The following is a 27,924-nucleotide window of genomic DNA, read 5'->3' as shown; positions in this document are numbered from 1 at the left end:
CGCAGCCCGACAAATCACCGGGTGTGAGCCCGGCCTGCAGTCCCCGAGGGACATCAAGGACTCCACTCATCCACTCAACAGCCTGCTCTCACTACTGCCCAAGTAGTACCTCTGACCTTTTCGGAGGCACAAGACAGCAAAAATACACACCAACGGACCGAGAAACAGCTTCGTCCTCCAGGCCATGAACCACTTAAATTTAAAAAAACTTTACAAACACAAGTGAAATCTACCTACTTAGTGCAATAAATGTATTTATTCTCACATTTACATGATTCTCTAATGTTGATATTCTCTGTAATAGAAGTATAATTTTGAAGCACCACTTCTTCTGCTTGTTGATGTATATTATCATATTTGATATGTCTTTTATATTCAATATTGACCCTGTTAAATGGAGCCTCTCAGCTTAAGAATTTCACACAATTGTACTTGTATATCCGAAGTGACAATAAACCTCTCGAATCTGTTCCCCCTTTGTGCTAAGATAATCAGGTGCTGAGAGAAGAACATTTTGACATCAATCTTCTTTGGCAAGACAGTAAGCAAGCATATTTTTGAAAATGTCAATTTATTCCAACATGAACGGGAAAGGTCATACAGGTTTAGCGTTACAAAGTTGCCAAGAATTATTGCACAATCATCCAGAGCAGCCTCCTTCTTATGGGCACCATACTGTAGGTAAGATCCCTCGAGCAGGCGAACAAATCACAAGTCAATAAAAGACTGCTGCACAAATTCATGATTTTCACTCAGTCAATGTGTCATTTTCCCTCCAATTAGCACATAGATCATATTTTAATATTGTCAGTACAGGGTCCGTTTTGCTACTTTAACAGGAGCTGACACTTATCACCTTCAGGTAAACTCTTAAACAGATTCAAAGAGGTTAGACAAGCCCATTAAAATGCAATACTGCATGCCTGCTGCTCTGAAATGATGGAGAACTATGCAAATATGAACCCCATTTAATGAAATTTTGAGGACACAATACAGATCTTTGGGCGATGTTAGAGAATTTCAGGGATACAGCTCTTTGTGTAATTGTGTAATTTCCTCTGGCTTATTGCCATTACTACAGTGTTTAATTGTAACAGATTAATTGATTTGCAGACATTGCAAACGTATGCTCATATTGTCTTTACAGTTCAGGCGTCAAATGTTATATTTCTCATGGACAGATTTACATGTTCAAGCTTATCTCTAACATATCCACTGGGATGCGATCTGGTCTGTACTGCTAGTTTGTGAATCAGAAAACAGAACAGGCACAGCTGTGAATGGGCCTAAACTAGCACTGGTGGGTGAAGTGTCTCCAGTGTTTGCAGATGGAGACAATGTATCAAGGAGAAGTGTTTGTAACAGTAGCATACAAGGAGGACAAGCTGTGATTTCTTCTCTGTCGAGGCCGAGAGACACATATTGGAATTTCAGTAGATGAAAGGTTGATGTAATTCGGGTGGATTGGTAGAGTTTTTACCACTGCTCTATTGTAATTCCTCTAATCTCGACCAAGCATGTGTGATCAGAGGAGTCGTTTCAGAAGTTTATACAGGGTGGGCCAGCTCAAAGGACCCTCAGCCAAGGCTTTTATCCAGGGCTGCTAATGGGTTCAGGCCATCAAAGTGCCGTCTGGTGAGCTTCTGCTTGTGCCAAATTTCTGTTTGGCTACAGATGGTGATGTCTTTGTTAAAGCAGAGGAGGATCTATGGGAATCTTTAAAAAAAAAGCTTTTTATTGAGGGCTAAAAAAATGTGATTCGACTGGAACAGTGCAGATTCAAGGCCAACAGACTTTGTTATCATGACTCTAAAAGCAGTAGAAAAGCCTCAAGGGATGAAGGAACTAACAAATATATTTTAAGCTAACCAAGGTTAATATCTTTCATTTTCTAGGCCAGTTCTTTACTGCTCAACTTAGTGTGGGACTGTTAGCTCCACTTCATTTCATGATTTCACACAATGAGAAAATAATTTCCTGGTCAAAATAACATCCACGTCAATCATCCTCTCTCCTCCAGATGAGAGGAAAGTGGATTTCTCTGTTCAAGCTAAGTAGCTTAGCCAGAAATAACACACTGACAGAGATAATGATGTGACTGTATGGTGTGTGTCCTTGAATTTGCAAACATTTCTGTGTGTATATTTTCAGCAAACTTTAAATAGATATCAAATGACTAAAAAACATAACTTTTCGGGGCGCTGGTGCCACAGTGGTTAGAGCGCGCGCCCCATGTATGGAGGCTATAGTCCTCCAAGCGGGCGGCCCGGGTTTGAATCCAACCTGTGGTTCCTTTCCCGCATGTCATTCCCCACTCTCTCTCTCCCTGATTTCCAACCCTATCCACTGTCCTATCTCTGCATTAAAGGCAAAAAAAAGCCCAAAAATAAATCTTGAAAAAAAAAAAAAAAGAAGAGTTATGCTTTTTATTTGATTGATAATATTAAAGGCATATTCCAAATAAATGTAATGCATCTTTTAAAATAAACACAATGTTTGTGTATCCTTGGTCTGTTGTCAGTTATGATTAAAGTGTATCACCCAGCAAAAGAATAAGATAGTTATCAAATGTTATTCCATCAGTTATACTATTACAATTAAAATAATAATATGTTTATTTATGACGAACATGGTGCATCCATAGTGCAAAACATCATTCAAAACAACGTAACAATTTTAAAATATTTGATATACTCTTAACTTATTTATAAAATCTATACTAATTTCCCTTGTGATGAATTTTGGAAAGCACAACATATAATAATATTTAATAAAAATATTATTCAGTGGGACCTCAGTAGCTCAGTCCGTACCGACTTGGGTTGAGAACCAGAGGGTTGCTGGTTCAAGTCCAGGAGCATAACCAAATCTGGAGATTGGTCTGGTAGCTAGAAACGGGCCAGTTCACTTCCTGAGCACTGCCTAGGAGCCCTTGAGCAAGGCCCCCCCCCCCCCCCCCCCCCCCCCCCCCCACCCACTCCACCAGCCGGGGAGTGCTCGCTGTGGGCGACCTCCTCACATAACTCTTCATAAGTGCATGTCCATAGGATGTTGTTTGTGCATTTGTGTGTCTTTCAGGCTGTATGTGTAGGATGTTCAATAACAGTGTCAAATTGAATTTCCCCTCTTGGGATAAATAAAGTACGTCTTCTTCTTATTATTTATATTATAGCGTCAAAATCAAAATACTCCTCATGCAGAAGGATGGCCCCTGTGGGTGTTATTGCGTTACCCTATATGTTCAATATTGTTATTCTCACTTAATCAATCAATCAATCATTATTTGTATAGCGCCAATTCATAATCATTAGTATCAATAATATCTTATATGACATTTTGTAAAGGCTAAAAAGGACTTTAATGTAGTAGCTGGTTCTAGGCCTACCTAATGATAAATATAACAAAATCGAATAATTAAAGCTGTTAAAGTAAACATTTGTTTGTTTGCAGGTCATTTGTTTCTTCGAAGTCATAAATTTAAGTAAAATTTACATAAATGTAAAAAAAAAAAAAATAGAACAACCAGATTAAGAAAATAATCAAAACGTGTCAAGTAAATAAAGTCTTGCTGCAGATTACGTCCCTACTTCTTCACAATGAGCTGATCTTTCACCCCATTCATGCCTTCTAAAGAATAACAAAAAGTGTATCTTTTTTCATTTCTATAGTTTTTCTTTAAATAGTAGCCTAATTTGTTTTTCTTGTTCAACAACATCCCCTCCTCTTCCCCCACTTGTTCTTCCTCCTTCACCAGCCCGCACGTGCTCCGTGCTCGCCCCTGAGCTCTTCATCTCGTGTGTTTCGCCATTGGTCTGGGATGATGTCATCCAGAGAGGAGACAATAGAGCCCACCTCCCCGTCAGTGTGTCCTCACACACGCACCGCAACTCAGAGTGACACACGCTCAGACGTGACGCCAGCTGAGTGAGCCAAGCACTCTGCATCACATTTTATTTATTTAACTCTTTGTCTCTGGAGCCCGGCAGAGCTGTGCGTCTTACACTCTAACCAGGGTGCTTTCTTTCCTTTTAAGAAAAGCGTTTTTTTTTATAGTTAAGTATATGAAGAAGCGGGCTGGCAGGGAAGGTGTTACACATCTGGATCATACCAACGCGTCGGCTCTGCTCGGGCCACTATACAGACATGAGGAGCCCTCACTCCGCTGCGCATCAGTGATGAACACACCACAGCACTGGCACGCTTGATGTAAGTGATGTTTTTCTTTTCTGCTAATGTTACTCATCGCGGGTCCGGGTCGGCCTGTGTCGCCTGTGAGCCCCCTTCATCAGCGGGATGTGTGCAGAGCAGCGGCTGTCACAGCGCTGCGTGAGGGTCAGGTTAGCTTACAGCACAGAAACATCGCTTACTCTATGTCTTTATGATCCCTGTGTGTTTAAATATACAGTCAGAGTGATGCCTCATGTCAAAGAAACCGAAAGCATCCTCGTGTTATTCACCGCTGTGCGAAGGAGGTCAACTGCATGATTGCCACAATGAGCTGTTTTTATTTACAGAGATAAAGAAAGAACTGCAGCCATGTTTTAATGAGCCCTAATTAAACATGTCCGCACATGAGCGGAGGTACAAAGGTACACAGAGGCCTGCTGGTTTAGGTCATGTCCCCACATCAGCTACACCTTTGTAAAGGTTCAAAGAAAAGAAGATGCATTTTTTTTAAAATACTGATAAATTAAGCAGTGCGCCACCTAGCGATTGTGTAAACACGAACTGATGGATTTTCCATTACTGGCCTGCAAACAGCCAAATAAACAACAATGCAGAGACAATAATGTAAATAACAATATGTTTTATGTCTGCTTGTGGTGGATTTGATAAGAGACAGAGGGGAAATGTGCAGCAGCGTGTGAGCACATTGTATATTTCAGTCATAGTCTCTGTTTCAGATGTTGACAAATGCAGCAGGAACAAAAGGAAGTATACAGGATGTGCCTACAGAGATGAAGGAGCAGATTCACACACACATGAGTAACTCACTATAGAGAGCTATATTTGGATGACTGCATTTACAAATCAACGTGTATTTGCTTGTTTATTCGATTAAAAGGTAGAAAAACTCCAGACATTAACTGTGATCATGATTGTTCATGTGAAAAGACATAAGGAGAAGAGTCAATGCAGTGCATTTGCGAGGGAGACTGAGCAATGAAGAGATTTATTCAAACCAATTAAAAGACTACACCTGCATTAAGCAATATTTGTTATCTTAATAAGGCGCCTGTGGCTCCTAGTGACCGCCCCCACTGAGATTAATTATCAAACTCTGCAGCTCACAGTTTGAAGCTCCTTCAGTTCACGTATGGGGTTTCTTGTTTCTCTAGTATAGAAACTATAGAGGTGACTCAATGTTTCCATTAATCCCACGTATCAAACCATAGGCAGCCATTACCGGTGCAGTGTAATGTTTCAGTGGAACAATAATTCAGTTGACTTTGAATCTCTCAGGAAAGACACAGTGTATCTTCAGATCTGACTTCTACATAGCTGCAGAAGCACCATTTAAAACAACAGCTAAACAGATGAACTCAACATATATTCAATGTGACATCTATCTTTAAAGAAACTAAAGGATTGTATAGGAAGAGGAAATGACTAAACCTGAACGTTTCATGAAAGCAATATAGAGCCATGACCACCACTTTGAAGTTATGATATTAACTTTATTCAAAGTGAAGATAAAGGCCATGGAATAGCACAACTCAGAGGTTCAACTCCGTTCAGCAACAATTGTCAAAATCTCAATCTGCAGGCAATTACACAATTTATTTATAATTGTGTGTAGTGTGCTCCATATAACTGTACAAGAAAGAGAACATTATCCATCATAGTTCCCCAAGGACACTTTCTAAATTGTTTTTTTTTATTATCAAAAATCTTCATTCTTTAAAACATCAAAATGTTTGACACTGCTGCTTGAAAATTAACTCCACCAAACGTTTATCAAAATAGTGACCGATTTATTTTCTGTCAATCAACTAATTATTTCAGCTCTAGTTTGCATACTCTGCTCTGTTCTCCCGGTGCTCCAGTTTCCTCCCACAGTCCAGGAACTCCAGCCAAAAAGAGCAGAAACCGCTGACAGATGTGAAATATGTTTGTTCATGTTTTAGCCATGTGTGTCTGGGACCTGTCCTGTACCTGCTTTTTACTCAGTGCATGCTGGGATATCCTCTGGTACTTTGAACAGGGCACAGCGAGTAAGAAGTAGAGGAATTTCTTTTTAATGTAGGGTGTAGAAAAGTTCAGCTCTTTGTTGCATAGTAGCTGAAATTACAATGATTGGTTTTGCATAGCGAGTGAGGACTATTTTTCATTCATGTTTTAAAATAAACGACGTGGGTTTGTAGAAACTTTGTTTTTACTACATCTGATGTGTAAAGTGTCATCTGCATAAGGGAAGAGTTGCATTGCATCTTTGTGAATATAAGAGAATCTTAAAAATAGTTTTATCACATACTATCCCCAAATTGTATCAGTAAGGACAATTTAAAACACAAGTTGTTTTTTTCTATGTAAAAATGGGAAAAGGTAGCAGTATGTACCGCAACAAAGCAAATGGTTTTACAACAGGCCAAGAAGCTGCTTTACAGGCTCTCCAGTGTTAAAATATGCATAGAGACACTCAAACTTTCTTCCAAAGCAGAGCTAGAATCACTCCTTTTATTAATGATAATTTCCTTAACTTCCCATCTTTTGAATGTTGATGCTGCAGGCACTGTTACACAGATGAGGCTGTGCCAGCCTCCAGGTTTGCTGTTTTTATTGTTATCGTGATGCACCGTCTTTCTGTTCTTGGGGTTTAGTTTGAGGATATGAAGATGGTCCAGCATGAATTACGTAGGGGGAACAAAAGCAGTCTGTGGTTACCACACTGACACTAGCAGCTGTTGCTGTTGGGGTCTTCTTTTTGTTTTGTTCGAGTTTAAAGGCCTGTAGGAAACAACGTGGTTTGGTACTGTGGCCCTAAGCATTCATGATCCAACACGTTTCTATGCATTAAATATCTCATCCAGCTGTGGATATTCCCTGTTTCAGTTCAAATCACACTCTCATTGTGTTATATTAGACCATATTCGTTGAAAAGCTGCGGCCAAATTATCTGAATGATTCTGTTTTTCACGTCCATCAGTCTGTTTGAAGATCCAGTATGTCAGGAAGTCACAGTTTGGGAAGACAGAAATGTGCAGTGGGCATAATCAGACCACATAATGTTGATGTTCGGATCTAGGATTTCCAACATTGGCAGATAATAGTTCCAACCACTTACCATGACATCTTTTTTAAAGAGATAACACTTCAAAAGATTTAAAATTATACTCAAGGCATATTACTGTTCTTCTTATCATGGTGTGACAGAGGGCTCAAATCCCAACCAAGCACGAAACCCTTTCTCCAAGCTGATTCTGTCAGTTTCTATTCTTAGTTGTCTATTTTAGGTAGTCTTTTCTTTTTTGTTCCAAAAGTAAAAACTTCCATCTCATCTTCTGACTTTAAAATGTGCCACTTCATTGTGCTGGCAAGGCTTTTTCTTTGAGCTTTAGTTGACATTCTTGTGCTAATAGAGGGCTTGTTCAAAACTAATTAACATTGACTTCTTCTTCCATTGAAATATTAGCACAGAAAAGGTCAGTATGAATAATTTCAGAAAAAAAATATGTCTTGGATGTTCTTGGATTTTGTTTTACTATGTCATGAAAGTCAGGTATTCGTCTTAGAGTTAAATCTGTTTGGCGTCCCATCATACTGCCCTCTGATTGGCCAGTTCCGTGCAGTTTCTTCCATTACTTTCTACCCGCTGACAGCAGAGATAAAGCTGATGTAATTATTCTGACTTCATCAGTTAGCCTGTAGTGGTGTGAGCTCTGATGAGACAGTCAAACACAGCAGATTACAGTGGAAAGCTAAATTAGCAAAACAGATTAGCTGTAAAGATAACGATGTAATTGTCTTTCTAAGTCATTTAGGATTAATGCAGTGTAGTGTTGTTATAAGGATCCAAGTAAGTCAAACAACAGGATCAGTAATATAGGCATATAGGCTTGAAAGATTTAAGTCTGCTTACTAATCAACAGCAGGCTCATCCCTGTGTGTCATTATTGTACCATTATCTTGCCTTTGTTGGCAAAACACACTCTCATTAAAGCCTCTGAGTCACAAACGAGTCATTATACGCAGCAGGATTTCAGGTTGGAAGTGATTGTCTTTGTTTCTAGTTAATCTCCCGTCATTAGACGTGTGAGTTAAGCCTGATCAGAGTGTGAGTCATAATGACTTCATTCCTCCTTATCTGTTTCAACGGATTAAGACCAGTTCTTCTTAACTTTATATGGTTCTTTATTATCTGGTGTTACGCTCACACTTGGACAGTTTTACTCAAGTTTCACTTTATTTGTACGCGCAACCGTCTTCAAATTATTTCAAACCTTTCCTTCAGAGTTATTCAAGAGCAACCTGACATAAAGCCTTCAATATAAAATATGTCTTAGGTGGTAAAAAAATATAAAATAATTGTGAATTTGTTAAAGAATCTTAGGATTGAATTTGTTTTCAAGGCTTTGTGATAGCATCCATGTGAGATCCTCAGTGTGTATCCGATTGAATTATTTAAACTGTATATGGATAAAACTCATGGACTTGTCTCTCCAAACACTCAACACTCTCACAATAACTTATGTGTGTGCTGCTAACTACATCTTTACAGTTTAACCGGATGGCTCATGTCATAGAAGTTGTTGGTTATGAATCTCATTAAAAGTGGATTTGTTCCCTCCCCTGTTTTAGAAGCAGCCATCTGTGCCAGATGCTTTAGTAGTCATTTAGTGATCATTACCATACATTTGGTATTTGCAAGAGGCATGAGGTGCTTCACCCTCGGCTGCTTTTCCTCATCTACAACCCATTCTGCTGTAGCTAAAATTACCATTTTAACACAGGTGGACGTCAAAGAGAAGAGTCTCACATTAAGCTGTGACACTGCGGTCAGGGCACGCTGTAATGACTGTGTGTAAAAGGAGACCCTAACCTTGTTTGTGTGTAGGTTGCTGAATTAAATGCTACTCTGAAAGCTTTTGTGGTCAGCAAAATGTATCAGCGATGGATTAGAGAGTATGTTATCTGATGATTCGTTGTTCAAATAGGATGCCGAATCACGCTTGGGTATTTAAACCCTGAGTAGCTTGATAAATCCCTGCTTCCATGCGGATTGATGTATAATCTTGTTCTCTCATTTCAACATCCTTACGGGCCAGTGCATGTCTTTGTTTCATTGATTGGATCAACATTTGCTTACAGCTGAGACCTCTTTAACTTCCATCATAACTCGCACAAGGACTTGTAATTCTGCCTCATGACTCAACATAGTCTTAAATTAAGATGGTGGACTTTACAATCCCATAGGAAAACCAGAGGGAAACAGCTTTGATTTAGTTTCCCTTTTATGTCCACATTGTTAATCCAGTCGTCAGGTTTGAGACTGAGAAGAAAATTATGTTTTCTAGAGCCATTTTTCACATATGCACTCCTGAAAATAGCTAGATCATTTCAGGAGTACTGCACCAGATATTTTCCTGACCTGGCTGTCCACATATGCACATCGCAGCGGGAGACTATCCCTGTCAGACGGGGGGGGTCTCCTGAGGTAAGAAGTGTCGTTTTTTTTACGACACGTCTTACCTCAGGAGGAAGCAGCGGACGAACTGACAGTCCGCTATACGTTTGCTATACAATGCTTTAATGATAATATTTGCTGTTATATCAATGCTACATGTAGTTTAATTGAATCACATTATAAACTAAAGAGCGAAGAACAACATACTGACAAACAGAAAACATAATGCAGCTGTTCAATTATTATGTCTTTATTTATTTAAAATCATTGAGAGCATAGCCCTCATTTACAAGGACGTCGAGCAGGATAAACAATGAAAAATAACAAAACCGACAAACAGATAATAAGAAGTATTAAAATCAAAATCAATTAAAACATGTGCAATCAGAGGTAAGGGAGTTCATAATTAAAGATCTAAAATGGCCATAAGAGACCAGGGCTTTGATTTTTAAAGTGCCTTGTAGCAAATTCCAAGCTAATGGTGCAAAGAAGCCGAAAGCAGATCTTCCAAGCTCAGAATGAGCTCGAGGAACCTGCAGTGTAAGCCAGTCATTTGATCGTGTGAAATGCACTCCAGAAGACCAGACTAACATGGATGAAATGTAAGGAGGCAGCATCCCAATCAATACGTGCACGGAGATCGTAGCGGTCGAGTGCAGACACTCTATGCACTGTGCAGCAGTTACAGTTCACGTCACTTCCCCCTCCTGTTGGCTCGAGGTGAATTCTCCTGATAATATCCTGCTGCATTCTCACATCAGCTCCCTCAGACTTGCTGCAGAAAAAATACTAGTGGTCTGGCAGGAGAAACTCCGGGTGAAGTCTGAGCGAAAAATTCAGCTGTTTGCTCCTCCTGGAAATATCAAGAGTTTTTCAGGAAGTGTGAAAGCCCTATATTTGTCTGGCTGGTTTGCAAGCAAGCAGCATTTTCACACAACAAACAGAAACTAACTAGCAGTAGGCTATATTTTAGCATAAGAATTTGTGTTCAGTGATTCAAGCTTCAAGCCTCAAAGTCATGATCACCCTCTGTATTTGACCAACAACAGAGGAAGGGAAAACATTCAGTGTAAATAAAAACTGAATATAAAGAGAATCAAAGCCATGTTTTCCTTTCTTATCTTATTTTAAATGTGACGTTTAGCATTTTGGTATGTATAAGATTGATGGCTCTCTCATTTTTAAGTTCAAGCTACAGCTAGCTAGTAAACTGTTAGCTTAGCTTCAACTGAAGACTGAAAGCAGGGGTGAAAACTACCCAGGCTATGTCCACAGGTTATAAAAAAGAGAGACTACCTTCTATCCTTAAGCTAGCAGAAAACAAAATAACACCCTATGCACTTTAACTTATGTCAATACTATACATTTATGACTCTGTTTTTGCACATTTACATTTAATCTTCCATATTTAATTTAAGACTAGTAATGCTTAGTTAAATCCTGGTTGTATATATTGACATTCTTAGTTTTGATATGTTTAGTGCTTATTTACTTTGTATTTAATATTATATTGTGTTTAGATTTGCTAACATTGTGCTTTTTTACTCATATTGTGTGTTTGGATAACCTGCTGCTGTAACGCCACAATTTCCCAGTTTGGGATCAATAAAGTAATTCTATTCTATTCTATTCTATGTCTTTAGTTTTAAAAGTTGTCTCACCTCTGTTACGCCTCTGTTACTACCTCTGATGTTGCAGTGGCTTAATGACTTCCCCAACGTTACCTTTTACATTGAATGATTCATTGGTGAGATGTAGCAGAGGTGTAAAAGTCCCACCTTGAACTGTAAAAGGTTTTGTTTTAGCATGATTTTTGGGAAAGTCACTGCGCTGTGCTTAGAAATAGTCCTGCTGCAAACTGAAATTGATCTTCGATGTACTTTGGAATGAGAGCAAGTAAACAGATAGCCCCAAAAAACTGTTCCTTGAATATCAAGTTGTTGTAGCTTGTGTAAACACCAAAAGGACAGCACTGTTGTGACAATGTGGTCCGACATTTATTTAGCCATCTAGTAAACATGTTCATTGATTTTCTGTCACATCAGCAGCTCCACAGCAAACCTCCAGCATCTGTGTGTGGATGTAAAAACCTCTAACACAACTGTGTGGCCCCCCCATGCTGAACGGTGTATTTCTGTGAACATCCTGGAGTTTTCTTCTCCTTCCTGCACAGCGCCCATAGCTCTGTCAGTTTGGTTATGTGTGAGGACAACCATATAAAGAGAGAAGTGTACTGCCTCCTGTCATTTTGTGCCAGCTCAGAGCTTCACACGAGCATAAACGTGGAGCTGTGGATTGTCCTCTGACAGAAACGGCCTGCTCATCAGCCTCTGGAAACAAAGTGACTCAGATGACTAATTTTACTGCCATCCACTATCTTGAGAAGCTTTTTTTTACTGTGGGGAGAAAAAAGAATCTTATTCATGCAGCAGAGGAAGAGATTATTGAACCCCGGGCATTATTAAGAAGCAGTAATTGGTCAGCACATGCTCACATTATTGGCTTTTCTCTTGTCCACTCTTGATGCGTGGGTGTTTGGCTGTCAGTCAGGGGCCTTTTGATGAAAGAGCTGCAGAAAGCTGGGATGAAGGAGGGGAGCAGAGAGCACGCCATCAATCTTGCACCACCAGACAGCCATCTGCTCCCAAAAACACCAGCCCCCTCAATAATTTGTTCCCAAAAATGCTCACTGCATCAACTCTGCGGCTGGAGACGCAGCATACACCATGCTGCCTAGAGACTTCACTTCTTTATGGCCTCATCTCTTCTTTAAATCAAGGGCTGTCATCCTGCCCTGTATGTGAGGCCCATTCCTGTTCTCTTGTGAAAAGAAAATTAATATGTTTATTTTGTATATAAACCTTAAAATTGCAATATTGCAATAGTGAATTAAAGTGAATCAAGGATAGAAAATACAACATCTTGGCTTAGTACTATTAATTAAATGTAAGTGAAAAACATTGACAAACTTTGGGCATTTTTTAATCATAAGACCAAACAGCCTATGACAGAGCAGAAAGAGCTACAATATACAGTAAATTGTTCATTTTTTTACACATGTTAGGACAATTCCCCACTGTTGATCATTGGTTGACCTGCTTGTGAAGAAAACTAGTGTCTGCGGTATAACAGAAAAAACAACTGAAGAACCAAAGTGAAGGGCAACTCATCCTACAAAGATGATTGTTGATTAAAAAACTTAGCATAATGTTAGCGTCAGCTCAGCTAGCAGCCCTCTCATGTGACACTGATGGTTGCAGAGACACAAATGTATAACCTGAAACCTGCTCGATTGGTTTTAATTACTTGGTCCTTTCTTTTAGAGAATGAGACTTAATTGGACTATAGGCTTCTGCTAAAATATCTTGAACAAACTGAAGTAATAACCCAAAACAAGCTAAGCTCCAACTAGTAAACCGCCTGAGACGACTTTAGCTTCGGCTCGATTTGCAACTCCTCCTGATGTCCTGTCTGTTTAAGAGTGTTGGAGATGATATTTTAAAAGCTTTATTAGTGTTTTTACTGGTTTAACATACCACGTCCATTGAGAGGAGGTAACTTCTGCTTATAATTTGGTTACCATTGAAAAACCCAGTAAACTGTGATCAATGAAGGAACCCTAGCATAAATTAGCTTAGCTCCTGTAAATTTAGCTAACGTAGGCAAAATGGTCCTGGACATGCAGTGTCAACAGAAGAGCATCAAAGAGACACTGGTTTTAACTCAAGACTGCTGCATTCTGGTGTTCATAGCATTTTAAGCATTACTTACTTTCAATATAAAAGGATTGAACCTTAAATAATTAAAAACAATGTTAACCTCCTCTTTTAACTAATTAACTCTGGTGTTTCTAGGCAACCATCACAGTCTCGTTCATAAGTGTAGTATTGCACTGGCAGCATGATCAAAATTATATTTCCAGCAATCTAGGTTGAACAATGTAGAAAAATCTATTGTGAATATAATTTTCCAATATCACCCGTAGAATAAAGAATTTAGTTTTACCAAATATTACACAGTTCAGAGATGCTTTGCAACATATTGTAACGGTTCATGATGCTGCAGGTTTGCTCAGGTAATTGGGAAAGAGTTAAAGCATCTGGAACACATTAGCATGCTCTCCTCTTATACCTGTGACTGTAAAGCTGTTATCTTAATTCTGCTGGTGGGGTGGCAGAGCTTGGGAGAGGGCGTCATCATCTCCCACGTAGTCTCCTGCAGCTCTAACTAGCTCGCCTTCATCTTTTTTTTTTTCTCTTTTCTTTTGATCTATGTGAGTTCTTAGTTCAACTCGTCACACTTTTATGCGTCTGAAGTCTGAAGCAGCTAACGTGTTTGTACAGCTTAGCATACGTTAGCCTTAAATACTAATCATGCACATACATTTAGCCTCTTCACTCCTTGATCCTTCCTGTGACATTTGTTTATTCAGACAAGCATAAGTAGCTAACTCTGTCAAAGATTTCATATAGGATACTCTGTGGCTCTTCTGCAAGCAGCTCATTACTTCTTCACTCTTTACTGTCGGCTTTTGAAGAAATATTTGCTTAGTAGATGTATTATGCAATCTCTCACACAGAAATGAGTAGAAATTCTCCCAGTCTTTCACTTGCTACATAAATATGTCAACACCTAAACACATAGGTTTAGGAGTGTATTATGGGGCTCAATTTAAGCCTGGCTATAGCCTACAGTATGATACATTTACACAGTGCATATCAGTCCCTCAGGATTTTCACAGGTCTTTCGTTTGATTGCTGCAGCCTAAAATACCTAATGTGGGACAGGTTTATGAAAAAGGGTGCGATGCAAGTTGCGATTTTTGGAGGGCCTTTTTTTGTTGTTTTTTTGGAACAAAATAATTGTGAGTGACTTGCTCCACTAAAGGACATCTATTGGCTGAGCTAGCTGTCCGTCTTTTTACATCACTTCTGGTCAGTAGTAGGTCACCATGGAACACTAATTTCACATTGCGCATCCTCATTTCAATGTTTAAAAACTGTGTGCAAATAATTATCTATACATCATTTATTAGATTGATCTGGTTCTACTTGTATTTTGGGGTGTTGCGCTGATATAAAACAATTTGTTAGAGCTAGTGGGTTACTATCTCACTGTACAAACACTGTATGAGATCAGCAATGACTCAACAAAGCCTCTGGTTAATCGAAATTTTGGAACACAGTCTCTGATTGGCCAATAGATCCAACACAAGGCACGAGGAAGTGGCCAAGTGGACAGCTAACAGTTTTTAAACATGGATTAATAACCAGAGTGTCCATGAGGATAGTACTGTTCAAGGTTTATTAGACTGGCACAGCTGTCTGATTCACATTTTAAATTTAGTCTCTAGCATGCAGCGTTTCAGGGATATTACAGGCACAGTATACCATACCCTCTGACGTTGATAGACCATTGCAGACCTAGGGGGATCATTACTTGGAATCTCAAAGAAGTAAATTTGGTGACATACATGCTGATGCCTGTGGGATAAACAGGGTGGCTGTGCCAATTTGCAGAAAAGTTGCAGAGATTGGCCAAAATTGCAAGGCCGTAAAAATAAAGTTAAGGGCTTGATTGAATATGCGTCAATCTGCTGAATTGCAACATCGCAACTTCCTGGAGGGGCTGTTATACATTACAGATTGTCTTTGTCCTATGTATTTTTTATGTTCTTGCCAGTCAGTAATGAGTCAGTCCTTCTTGTCCCTCTGCTCCGCTCTGCTCTACTCTCTGTTGTGTTTATTTCAGAGCTGTCGGAAAAGCTGCCACTGCAATTCTCAGGTCTGTCAATTGGAGCTATTAAGAAGGGGCCAATAATGGAAAACTGTCAAATCACAAATTAAAAGAACAAGTCTGTTTCTCTGCTCATGCGAGCAACATCTTCCTCATTTGCCAAGCATCAAACCAATCTATGCAGTTTTTTGTCTGTAACATCCATGTGAAGCAGATTGAGTCGGCTCGCTTTAGAATGACAATCAGACACATGACAGCACTCAGCATGTTCAGTGTTGACAGAGCAGCTTTCATCAGCCTTTCACCGACTACTGAAGCGATTTCACATAAACACTGAACACAATTTCAGTTAACTGCTTGATCAGCTTTGCTCACAATATTTTACAGCTTTATTTTTGAAAGGTGGATCCTGTCGGTAATGGTCCTCAGGCAGCGTTAAGCCCTCAGGTCCAGATTGAAAAAGGCACAGAGATTTGAATACACTACTGCATTTGGCTTTTTCTGTCAAAAATAACAAGTAAACGTCCGGCAAAAACAGATGTGGTGGAAAAAGGACTCAAACCCTTCAGTTCAACGTGAAATTACTAATTAAATTCCTTATTTTGCTGAAACTCATTATAAAATGGGCGCTCAAGAAACGAAAAAGCAGATAATACTATGTAATAATAAATGCTTATCCTTTTCTTTTAAATCTTCCCAACTCTGATTTGTGTTGATGGAAAAAAAATGTGTTTTGCCAGCTCAGAACATTTATTGTCAGACAAAATTGGCCAATGTGACGTAATGTTTCTAGAAATAACTACAGTCACTGCAGTCTGTTTTGTTGTGTATTGTACATGTGTATCTATACTTTCTACATGCATCTGTGAATATTTAAGAGGCATCACTGCTGTACTATAATGTAGTGTTTTCCATCTCTCTGCGGCCCTCACTGTCTGCTGAAGCTTTGACTGAGTGAGTGAAGAGGCCACTCGCCAGCCTGTAGTTTGCAGTGTGTGAGAGAAAAGTGATCAGAGTGATAGTGACTTCCACCATGATAAACTGGGTCAATGTAACCCCCCACCCCCTCCACCACAGGCAAGGCTGAAAAAGGAAAAAAAAAAAAAAAAAAGATGACGATACCATCACCAGACTCTGGATTTAAGCATGGGGACACTGGAGCGGGGTTTGCTCTCTCGATGGGTTGGTATCTGTGTTGTGTTGGGAGTGAAGGCATCCCAACATTATTCTGACGTGTTCCTTCCTCTCCTGCGCTCTGTCCTTCATGGTGTCACATTATAATCTGTCCCCCTGTATTTTCTCTTTATACCCACTCTGTTTCTGTCAGATAGTGTTGTCCTCTGTAGCTGTTCCTCCCAGTCCCCCTTTTAACCTTTATGGTCTTCCCCCCCCCCCCCCCCCCCCCCCCCCCCCCCCCGGAGAGATTTTCTATGAATATTAGAAAAAATAGTTAAAGGTCAAACTAGAAATTGACCAAACTAATTTAAACAGCTATATGTACAGATTAATGTAATTACACACTAGGTTGTTGGCTGGATTCAAGCATTTAGCTTTGTACTCTTCAACCTACGTTTTCATTTTAAAACAATGATAATCCAAATCTAATCTATAGTTATTCAGATATTCTGTGCTTTATTTGTCTGGGTTTTGAGATATCTGTTACTGAAATTCCTTCATCCATCCAAATACAATGGAGACTGTCAACTATGAGGTCAGTCATTTGCACTGGGCCTACTACTTTATAGAAAGTTAAAAAATAATTTACTGTGTAATCTCAAGACATGTTTGGAGTCGCAGCAGAAACAACATATCTCTCATAACCTGGGCAGATAAACATGTCAACAGGGTTTGTGCATTTAAAAAAAAATACGTTTATAGCAAACTGACCATTTCATTTGGAAAAAAATGTTTTTTATTGTATTGTATATCACATAGTGACAGAAACGTACCTTTGGTTAGAGGTTCAAACAACATAAAACACCATTAAACTCACATAAAATCTTACCAAAAGTTGACCGACATGTTGCCTCGTTAAAAATATGCAGTTTTTTTACCTTGTAATTTTAGTAATTAGGTAAAACCCAAAGAAAACGAATGCAAGTGCCTCATCAGTTTAATGCCAACTACTTACAACCACAAGGGGAGAAATCTATTGAAAATAAAGCTAGAGATAATAACAGTCAAACAAGGAAACTGTCTGCATTAAATTTCTGCATTATTCAGCAGAATGGGCAACTGCATCTAGTGTTAACTTAAGCAAACCCCTCAACTTAAGGCTCAGCGGTGTTTTTCAGCTTAATGTCCCCCTGTATTGCTAAAATCCCTCTGTTTGACCTCTTAGCTTTCCCTAGAGCCATGCTGCTTGTGTGGTAAAAACAAATTAAAGTATTTCATCAACCCAACACCTCCTAGGTGACGTAAACGTCAGATTGATTGTATTTAGCAGTGTATGTAAGAGAGGGAGGATTTTTCCTTTAACCACGATGATTTTCATCTTAAAGTTTTAGAGCAGCTTTATAATGAATGTACCGAATAAATGTAAAAATACAATGTCCTCCTGTAGTCACTGCACCGTCCTGTTAATCATAAATCATAAAAGCAATTTATAGATACAATATAAAAAAAGCTTCTATATCTATTTATATTCAAAGTGCATATTCATGAAGTACAGTGTGATACTCTCTTTTTGCTGTGTCATGGTGAGAAAGCTCTCTCTAAAGCTGAGTTATGGTGTTGTGCACGTGGTGACCTTCTGTTTATACCATGGCCTGGACAAATGCTCGTCTCTAATTGGCCCAAAGGATTCGGTTGATGTAATTTATTCAAGAGGCAGAGTGAACATGGCTGGGAGCAGGAAGTGTTTCATTCCACAAAAAATCTCATGGCTCTCTAGTATTACACGGAGAGAGAGCCCAGGGAGCTTTTAGTTCATTTCTTGGTTTAGATTTTATGTGAAATAACAGAGCAAATAAACATTCACATGAATTGGCTTGTAGTTAAAAAAAATATGATTATGGCTAAACTTGCATTGCCAGTTTTCATTGCAAGCCTATATGACCATTTTAATTGTGCAGCACTGCATCAAGACTGAAGACTCGTGAGAGGGATGAAGGTTGATGCAGCTCATTTGATTCAACTTTTGTGACAGAGCTTTTAAGAAGCCATGCTGCCATTAGGATTAGCTCGGATTAGATGCTGCAGACAGCAAACAGGTGCACACCCTTGTACTAGAGATCAGATTGGATTCAGAATTTGTATAACCTATCAGGAGGGGTATCACTATGAAACAGAAAAAAATCAGAACATCCAACTACAACAGATATTGATGAGCATTAAATGCCCAGCAGGGAGCCTGGTATAATCAGATAACAGAAGATGTTTGATGTGCATGTTTACATGGATTTCTCTGATGTTACAGTGGTATCCATTAATAAAACATGATGTACCCTTAATGAGAATTTGTCTTTGGTTTGCAGCAGAGATGAAAATGAAAAGTTGTGACGTGTTTGTGGTCCAAACTTAGCTGCAAAATCTTTGGTGTATTTGTTCCTGATATGTTTTGGTATACAAGACACCTTGAGATGACTTACCTGAATATGCAAAACATAAAAACCTTTGTGTGTTTGTTGTAAATATGTGTTGTCATTTTTGGTGAGAATTTGGGGTTTAACTTTACATTTCATAATTTAACAATTTTTTTTGTATTTAGTTTTGTAGTACTTTAATTAATTATTCAATTAAATTGAAATGTGCTCCAATTTATGCACAGTATCATCTTAATATTTCATAGCTGCAAGGCCATGTTCATTATTTGGCATCAGCCTGTTCTATTTGTGTCTAAACTGATGAAATGTAAAGGGTGGCCCACATTTCCAGTGTTTGTGTGATTATAGCAACTAGTCTGACTGCTCTCTTTCTGTGTGTCTCTTTCTCTCTCCCTCTTCATTACGCAGCGTTGCATAAACCCAGATGCCTCCCCTCCCTCTTGATGAGCGCATAGTGGTCATTCAGCGCCCTAAAAACTTAGTCCTGTGTGAGTCCTCCCCGCAGAGCATCCCTCAGCACGCCTCTCAACTATCAGCCTCTACCAATGGACAAGTGGCCCACCCTCCTCACCTCCACCCCTCTCAGTCCCATTTCTACTCGCCCTCATGTAAAGCTCTGACTCTGGAATGCAAGCGCAGATCAACTCGCGTGCAGAAATTCAAGGGCGACCAGCCTGCAGTCCCAGCCGGTGTCAGACATAACCCTAGCCACTGCCACAGCAATGGCACAGTAACTCTTGGCCCACGGCTGCCCTCCCACACACATACTATTGATATCAGGGTGACAGTGGACAAAGGTGGACGGGGAGGAGGATATAGCAACTCGTTAGGGCGCAGTGGAACAGTAAAGGGTAACAGAGGGAAATGCGTCACTTCACACTGGGATCAAGGGCAGTGTGAGAGAACTGCTGGTAAGCCAGGTGGAGCAGAACACAAGGCACAGCGAAGTAACCATAGTCTGCTTCCGTCTACCCCTGGAGGAGTCCTACAGTTTGTCCCAGCTCAGGCTCACAGATTCAGGAGTGAAAAAGAAAAAGAAAACGCTAGTTTCCTCAACAGGGGCGACCAGGAGTTTCACTCTCAAGGTCACAAGAAAAATTCCAAACTGGGAACTGCCCATCAAAGCCATAACAGTCACACTCTGCCCTATCACCAAAACTCCGTCCCTGTGCCCCATGCCGCCATCCTAAACTCCAACTATCCCTCATCCCCTCCCTCCCAACCTGCCCATGTCCCTGTCTCATTCCAGCAACTCGGCCACCCCCACCTGTCCCACAGGAGGGATCACCGCCCTCACATCCTGCATGGTCTACCCATTTCCCCCTGCTCCTCCCACGCTGGAGGCTTCCCCAGCCCTGACCATACTTGCACTATCGACTGCACCCATCCTTTCAGTTGTGGCTGCTGGCGGCTGGTAAGATGCAGAGGGTATAAGGGTCACTCGGCTAGCTGTCAGGGAGGTGGAGGAAGCTCTTCCACCTCATTTTCCTGTGGTCACAATGTCGGAGCAGTGAAAAGAGGAGGCAAAGAAATGGGCCTTAGAAATCTCGGGGGGTGTCTCTCCAACGCCTCCACCTCCAACACGTCTTCTTCTAACAGCACGGTGTCTGACTGCCGAGCAGGCCTCTTCAAACCTCTCCGTTGTGCCTCCTGCTCTGGTGAGGCCAGAAACTTCGAGAGTCCTGCTATCCTACGCAAAAAACTGGTTGGAGGATGTCTACCCTGTACCCCGTTGTCCTCTTCAGCCCCTCTCCGTGCCATTCAGAGCTGTGTCACGGGCTGCAACCCCAAAGCCTCTCAGACAGGCAGCTCCACCTGCAGCTATTGCAGCAGCGACCCCATCGTGGTGACGTTCAACCCTCGGCGAGGCAAGCCCCCAGGAAGAGGCGTCGGAGGAGCTCAACGAATGGGTATGTTCCAAGCTGATGATGATGACTATAGCGTGCGTACTATCTGGCCTGAAGAGCTGGCCAAGAAGATGACCCACTCTAAAGCCCAGAAGAATCACTGTGCTGGAATGGGAGTCGGCGTTGGGAAGACCTGCTCCAGCCAGGCACAAAATGGCAGCAACGGAGCAGGCCTCGTCCTGCTGGACTGTCAAAACCTCCAGGAATATCCGCAGTCTCAGCTAATCGACCACGCTGGCAGACGGCGCCTTCAGCAGGGAAAAATGGCCGCCCTCGACTTTGTGAATCGCAGGTCAGGATCAGGGTACGACGAAGGCAGAAACTCGCTCAAGCGGCTCTTGAATAAAGCTGAAGATTTAGGAATGGGGGACAGTCACGAGCAAGACGGCGATGCAGCATATCCACGTTCCCCCTCTCCTCGCTCTGCCTCCCCGCCTTCACCTGTGTCCTTTTCGCCTCCACCATCAGCCCCAAGCACACTCATCAAACCGAAACCTTGGCAGAGAGACAGGGAGGGAGGACACTCGCTGCCAACGGCTCAGTCTCTTCACCTGGCCCTCAACTCCTTGAACAGAGAGCAAGATGAGGAGAACAGCAGAAGTAAGGATGTTTTCAATCACGGGGATTAAACAATATTTTACGACCTGTTATGTACTAAGGTTGTACATCAAAAAAGAATCCTTGCGTGAGGTTTCTTTTATGGAGAGTAACTTGTTAGAGTTTGGCATTAAGCTGTCGTGACTCTGACCTCGTAGCCCTCTATGTGTTAAATCATTTGGTTGTGGATTTAACTGTTGCACACACATTAGCCTTTTTGGATCTCAGCAAGTTATTGCATTTTAATTCTAAAGATATACACAGTGCATCTTTCATAGAGAATAAATACTGCCTATTAGCTCTCAGATAATGGATTCTGTTTGTTTTTGTGACTCCTTCGCATGTTCTTAAATTGTGATTTTGTACTTTTTTTTGTTCTTCACACGCTAAAAACGATGCCTCTAAACTCTTTCTGTTGGTTCCGTCTACTTTCAGTGCACTTGTCTCTGCCGCTCTCCTCGTCGTTGCCAGCTTCTCTGTCTGACGAGAGTTTGATGACTCCCGACGCAGAGAACGCCGTGGTTAGTGCCATCCTACCCTTCCTGTTTCTGGGGAACGAGAGGGACGCCCAGGACCTGGACCTGCTGATGCGCCTCAACATCGGCTACGTGGTTAATGTGACTACTCACCTGCCCCTCTATCACGTCAACTCTGGACTTCGCTACAAACGGCTGCCTGCCACTGACAACAGCAAGCAAAACCTTCGACAGTACTTTGAGGAGGTTTTTGAGTTCATTGGTGAGGCTCTCCCTCTGATATATTGTTGTACTTGTGTGTGTGTGAGCATATGATATTCTGTTGTAATGCATAACTGAGATAAAGTCACAGATACCAGTAATCGTCTGTTACTGTGACAACTCGGTGCTTGCCCTGTTTGCCTTCTCACCAGGAATTTATTGAATGGTAGATCATTTTCTGTGTGCTCGGTACAGTTATTAATCCAGAATGTCTCTGCCCATATATGGGGGTAAAAGCTTGAACTAGCAGAACTGGACACAGCCATGCTGTTGTCAGTCAATGGTTTGCTTTAAGTTCAACAATTTGGATATTGCCGTCTTGTTTTTCAGAGCCAGAAGTTGCACAACAGGGTGCATAATCTATTCATGGAAAGATAACCAAATGATTAGTTTGGGCTTTTTGTGCCTTTAATGGAGAGATAGGACAGTGGATAGAGTCGGAAATCAGGGAGAGAGAGAGTGGGGAATGACATGCAGGAAAGGAGCCACAGGTGGGATTCGAACCCTGGCCACCCACCTGAAGGACTACAGCCTCCATACATGGGGCATGTGCACCCATAGTTTTTGGGGTTTTTTAAAGATTTTTTTGGGGGGGCTCTTTGCCTTTATTTGATAGCACAGTGGATAGAGTTGAAATAGGGGCGAGAGAGTGGCCCAGAGAAAAGAGCCCTGGGGCCGGACCCGAACCCGGGTCGCCGCCTGAAGGACCACAGCCTCCCCACATGGGGTGCAACCTAACCGCTAGGTCATCTGCGCCCCTGCCTGACTAGCTCTTGACACCAATTGTTTTTTTTTCTTTCAAAGCTGTCGCACTCACTGTGGTGTTACTGCCTTTAATTATGTTTTTAGACACTGCTCATGCCGCCCATACTGCACTTTAAGAACTTCACTTTCAGAAAGGTTTATTGACTGGCTGGTGGACTGATTGTTTTATAAGTATAATAAAAGATGGCAAATGAGGTTTAATGTTAAACAGGAAACACTAATGGTTCAAAACTGTAAATACGTGAATGAATCCACAAATGCGTACAGAGATCTACAATTATGTGAAACAGATGTCTTTAAGATCTTAGAGCAAAATGTATGATACTTTTTAGCTCTTAATAAATCTGATTGTCATTATAAAAAGGGTTAACATATTTGCAGGCGTGTGTATGCATTTGAAAATATGTAGATGCATTTGCAGATCAGTGTGCAGATCTACTATGTACACATTTGTAGATCTGTGGATCCATTTGTGGATCTGTGTATGGATCTGTGGATCTATTTATTTAAAACAGTTTGCACTAATAAAAACTCCATTGTATTCAAATAAGCAAGTTAAACTTTGAGCTCATCAGTTTGTTGTTGTCGTCCACAGAGGAGGCATATCAGAGTGGACAGGGAGTGCTGGTGCACTGCCAGGCCGGCGTGTCCCGTTCTGCAACCATCGTCATCGCCTACCTTATGAAGCACACCCTCATGACAATGACAGATGCCTACAAATACGTGCGAAGCCGGCGCCCAGTGGTGTCCCCCAATCTCAACTTCATGGGCCAGCTCTTGGAGTTCGAGAGGGACCTCAACTCGGGCGTGACTCCTCGGATCCTGATGCCTAAACTTAATGGCGTCGAGACGCAGGTGTGAGAGAGGTCAGCAATCAGGTGCATGCAGGTTGTACCACAGATCGAGACACACAAGGTTTAAGTGGCATTAAGAAGTGTAGCACATTTTCCGAAGACAGACATGATGAGAAATCTCACAACTGGAAAACTGGTTTGGCAATTAGTGCACTTTTAATACTGTGAAATACGAGACAAAGACTGGATGTGTCGTTAGTATAAGTAGTAACTCTTAGACAACAAGAGCTTCATCCAGTAAACTGTTTATAAGATAATGTGCCAATATTTTGAATAGACCTAACATCACTCTCATATACTGTATACCATTTCTTTTTTTTGTAATGCCTCATCCTTTTGGTCCGTGTTGTTTACATTCACAGCAGCACACAGACATTACATCGATGCATGCAGCACAGGAACGCAAACAGCGAGCGGATCACTGTTAATGTTCTACTTTATCTACAACAACTCTCTCAAGTTCCTGCCATATGTAGCAAACACACAGGTTATAACAATGCACTTTAAATACCATAAATCTGTTAAGATGTGAAGAATTTGTCACACAGACCTCAGTTACTGTTTGGGTTACTATTATCATGTGTGTGTGTGTGTGTGTGTGTGTGTGTGTGTGTGTGTGTGTGTGTGTGTGTGTGTGTGTGTGTGTGTGTGTGTGTTTGAAGCTGTGCAATAGAGAAGCATGGACCTAGTTGTTGGTAGCATAAATTGAGTAGCATTTACCCTGGTTTTACAAAAGTGACAAACAGCTGGGTTTATTTCAGGGAAGCAATCCTTTAAATGGACCAAGAAAAGGTTTGATCATTCTGTGCACCTTTTTATGAGTTAGGCACTCACAGTACAAAAACTTCCGTCTATTTTTTTCAAACTGCAGGTTGAGGCTCTGATTCAGATTTTTACTGCAAAACTGAAACAATAACTCATCAATACCGTCAGAGATTGTTTTTATGCACACTATGATTAACAGTATTCAACCAGAGGATTGGGGGAAGCAAAACAACAGACCTTCTCCAACTGTGCATCATTTATTTTCTGCCTAATTCAGAAAGAAAATTGATGATTTTTTTATGCAATTTTGTGTAATAATCTTGTTCTTGTTTGGTGTTTAGCATGTATCAGTCCTGTACAGGTGCACAGACAGAAACGTCCTGACATTTAAAGGGCACATGATGGTTTGATTGATTAGAGATGACACCGTTACATTTCACATCCTGTTTAACCCTTTCTGGAAACACAGAGACAAACTACTCTTCATTTTTTTGGGTGTAGACATTGTGTCAAACTAAAAGCTTTGATTTTGTTTATGTTTTACCTCTCATGAAAGAATGATGTTGTTCCCCATGATATCAAAATGGCCTGTGAACCAAGGCCCAATTTGGCCCAATTTGACTTGGCAAACTTTATATTTAATCATTTTGATACTTTTTGAAGGAGTTGGAAAACAACCGTTTTTCAGAGATGATGATGTTAAAGTGAATAATTCAAGGTCTTTACCCCTAACCGTTCTTTTGCCTTATTGTCTTTACTAAACTCCTGAACTGTGGCCCTCATGACTATGCATTCGTTTTCAAATGAAGGCTTTTGTTCGATTAGAAAAGGACACATGATTCACTGTGAACTCTCCACTTAGTACACAATAAGTTACATCTGAAGGTCATCACTAGGGTGAGGGAGATACTTGAAGAGAGAAAATCCTGTGCATTACACTTGCTTAGCATCACTAGTTATTAGATTAAAAAAAACACAATGTTTTGGTCCCTCTGGACCTTTGTCAAGTGTGCTCTTTTCTCTTCTCTCTTTTCAAGGCTATAGTTCATGAAACAGTTGGATGTGCAAACACCTCATTTAAAGCATTCAAAAGATACCTACAATATGAATATTGCTAGACTTCTTTCTGCACTAGAGGCTCATAAATCAGTTCTGATGTGTGCAAAGTCAGAGCAGAGTGTGATCTTTGTTGTGAGACAACAAGCTCTCGTATTTGTGTCTGTAAAACAATGTGTGATCTTGCTTTGGCTTGCAGGATTTTCAGTGCATCCAACCTTTCTGTTCCTTATATATCAGTGAATTCACTGTGTGGGAAAGAATCAATGATTTATGGAGAACTGATGTTTTGTTATGTGTCAGATGGAGACCTTTTTTTTGCACATTTTGTAACATACTGTTTAAATATGCATGAGTTAGCAACAGCTAAAAATGACATATTTGTAAAGAAAGATTCAGTTACTGTATGCAAGAGTGTTGTAAGGGGGGGGGACACATTTGTGTTATTTTTGTTTTTTTCAAATATATGGTTGTGCAGTCTGAGAGGGCGTGTTACTAGTGCAGAGATTCAGCACACAGTGAAGAGGGGAGGTACTGTATATGCCCACTCAAATCCGAACAAATTCAGAGTACATGTAGCTGAATAAATCTGAGCTAGAGATGACAAGCTTTGTTAGTATTTTCTTTTTTTTTTTATGTTTCGTGTCAAAATTGCCCCTTTCCACATTTTGAGTCCTGATTTAAAAAAAAAACCTGTTTCTACAACCGAAATGCCTTCAGTTTAGCCTTGTGTCGTTTGATCCTCCCTTGGTGCCATATAAAGTTAAATGATTTTGAATTTTGCTCTCTGGGTTAATTTTCTGGCTGAGTGACTTTGATAAAGGTTATATATTTTTCTACAATCAGACTTCTTCATCGTGTTAGGATGCACAGATACTACTGTAGAAACTGTGTATATGCAGATTTTTTTTTTTTTTTTTTTTTTTTACATGGAGCTTTGTTTTGTATGAAAGCCCACATGGGCAGAATGACATCTTCCAACGGTGCAGTGATAATAGGAATATTCAGCTGTGCTGTACATCGCATACAGTTTCACTGTTATCAGACCTCACAGGGTCAACATACCGTACTCCTGTTCCTCGCCTTCATTTCAGCTGGAGAAGCAAACATGCTGTTCACTCCTCCAGCCTCTCCAGCTCCGGTCACAGTAGGTGTAGAATTAACCTTTGAAGAGGGCCTGTTGTTATTGCTCCTTGATTTTTATACAGACTTTATATGCAAACTGGCTGTTAAAGGTTCTCTTTAACTCCACACTGTGCCGATCTGCTGTGCAGTTGAGTCAGTGCCGACTCAAGTCGTTTGTACTTGAGAGACACATCGAAAGAAACGGAACATTTTCTCTTGAACTCCTATAAACTGAAGGGCCAGTGTCTCTGTGAGTGTGTTTAAAAAAATCTTCTGCCTGTGTTTTACACTTGAGAAGAACTGTATTAATGAAGAGGACATTGTATATGTGTGCATTGCTTATTTGTGGGACCTGAGTTATTCCTGTTTGAATTTTATTGCTCATTTTTAAACATTGTGTTATCCCCTGTACCAAATATTGAACTGTAGGATTCATAGGAATGATGAAAAAAAAGCAGATCACCTCCTTCCTTTCTATTGGGGGGTAAGAACTCTTCAGGTATGATTCTCGTTGTAAAGCTGTGCTGTTTCACCCTGCCGCCTCGCCTCCTCCAGAGACCCAAAAAACTCATGTAATCTAACCTGTGATGCTCTCCTGCTGTCCTCTTCCTTTTCATAATGGATTGTTTCTCTTAAGTGAATCCAGTATTTTCATATTGTAGTAACTGTACTTTGTATCTAGACAAAGTTTTTACCTTTCACGCACTGTGACTAATACAATGCTGCTATATCACAAAGACTTTTGTTTTGTACGTCTAAAGCTGACGCAAAGGGGTGATATATCGCTATGGGTGACTGATACAAAGTGGGCTTGAATTCAGTAGCCGTGCTTACATTGTTTTCAATTCAATCCAGACTTTATTGTGCTTCCTCTGCAGTGTTTTTAATCTCAGAGTAAACTGTGTGGGACCTTGAGCTGCTCCTGTAGGTCTTGCTCTAGAAGCTGATAGAAATGAGGCAAAATGTAGCAGAAGCATTTGTTCAAAAGACCATCTGATTACTCACTGTGGTTCAATAAAGCAGTGGAGTTGCTTTTTCTTTCAATTGGTAATTCGGCAGAATTGTCCTTGTTTAGAGTTTAATACTTGGTGTAAGTTAAACACAGTATATGACATATAAACAGCAAATATGGGACATTTTAAAACCCAATCTACACTTTGTCCTGAAGTGACAAAACAGTTTAAACATGAATCCTGTAACTATTGAAAAAGT

The 27,924-nt window shown here is 40.5% G+C and overlaps 1 protein-coding gene across 1 annotated transcript in view; it reads left to right on the top strand.

Moving 5' to 3' along the window:
• The first annotated feature begins 3,913 nt into the window (after positions 1-3,913).
• si:dkey-175m17.7 (uncharacterized) overlaps positions 3,914-27,924 on the top strand; it is a 35,515-nt gene continuing 11,504 nt past the window's right edge. Inside the window, exons 1-5 of the mRNA XM_061056317.1 lie at positions 3,914-4,206; positions 19,315-21,413; positions 21,846-22,148; positions 23,508-23,770; positions 24,873-24,892. Of these exons, the coding sequence (XP_060912300.1) occupies positions 19,331-21,413; positions 21,846-22,148; positions 23,508-23,770; positions 24,873-24,892 (2,669 nt within the window). The 5' untranslated portion in view covers positions 3,914-4,206; positions 19,315-19,330. The remainder of the gene's footprint in view (positions 4,207-19,314; positions 21,414-21,845; positions 22,149-23,507; positions 23,771-24,872; positions 24,893-27,924) is intronic.

Source organism: Labrus mixtus, chromosome 14 (assembly GCF_963584025.1).
Source record: "Labrus mixtus chromosome 14, fLabMix1.1, whole genome shotgun sequence".
Taxonomy (NCBI): domain Eukaryota; kingdom Metazoa; phylum Chordata; class Actinopteri; order Labriformes; family Labridae; genus Labrus; species Labrus mixtus.
Note: the sequence above shows the minus strand (reverse complement) of the source record. Positions and strands in the feature narration are given on the sequence as shown.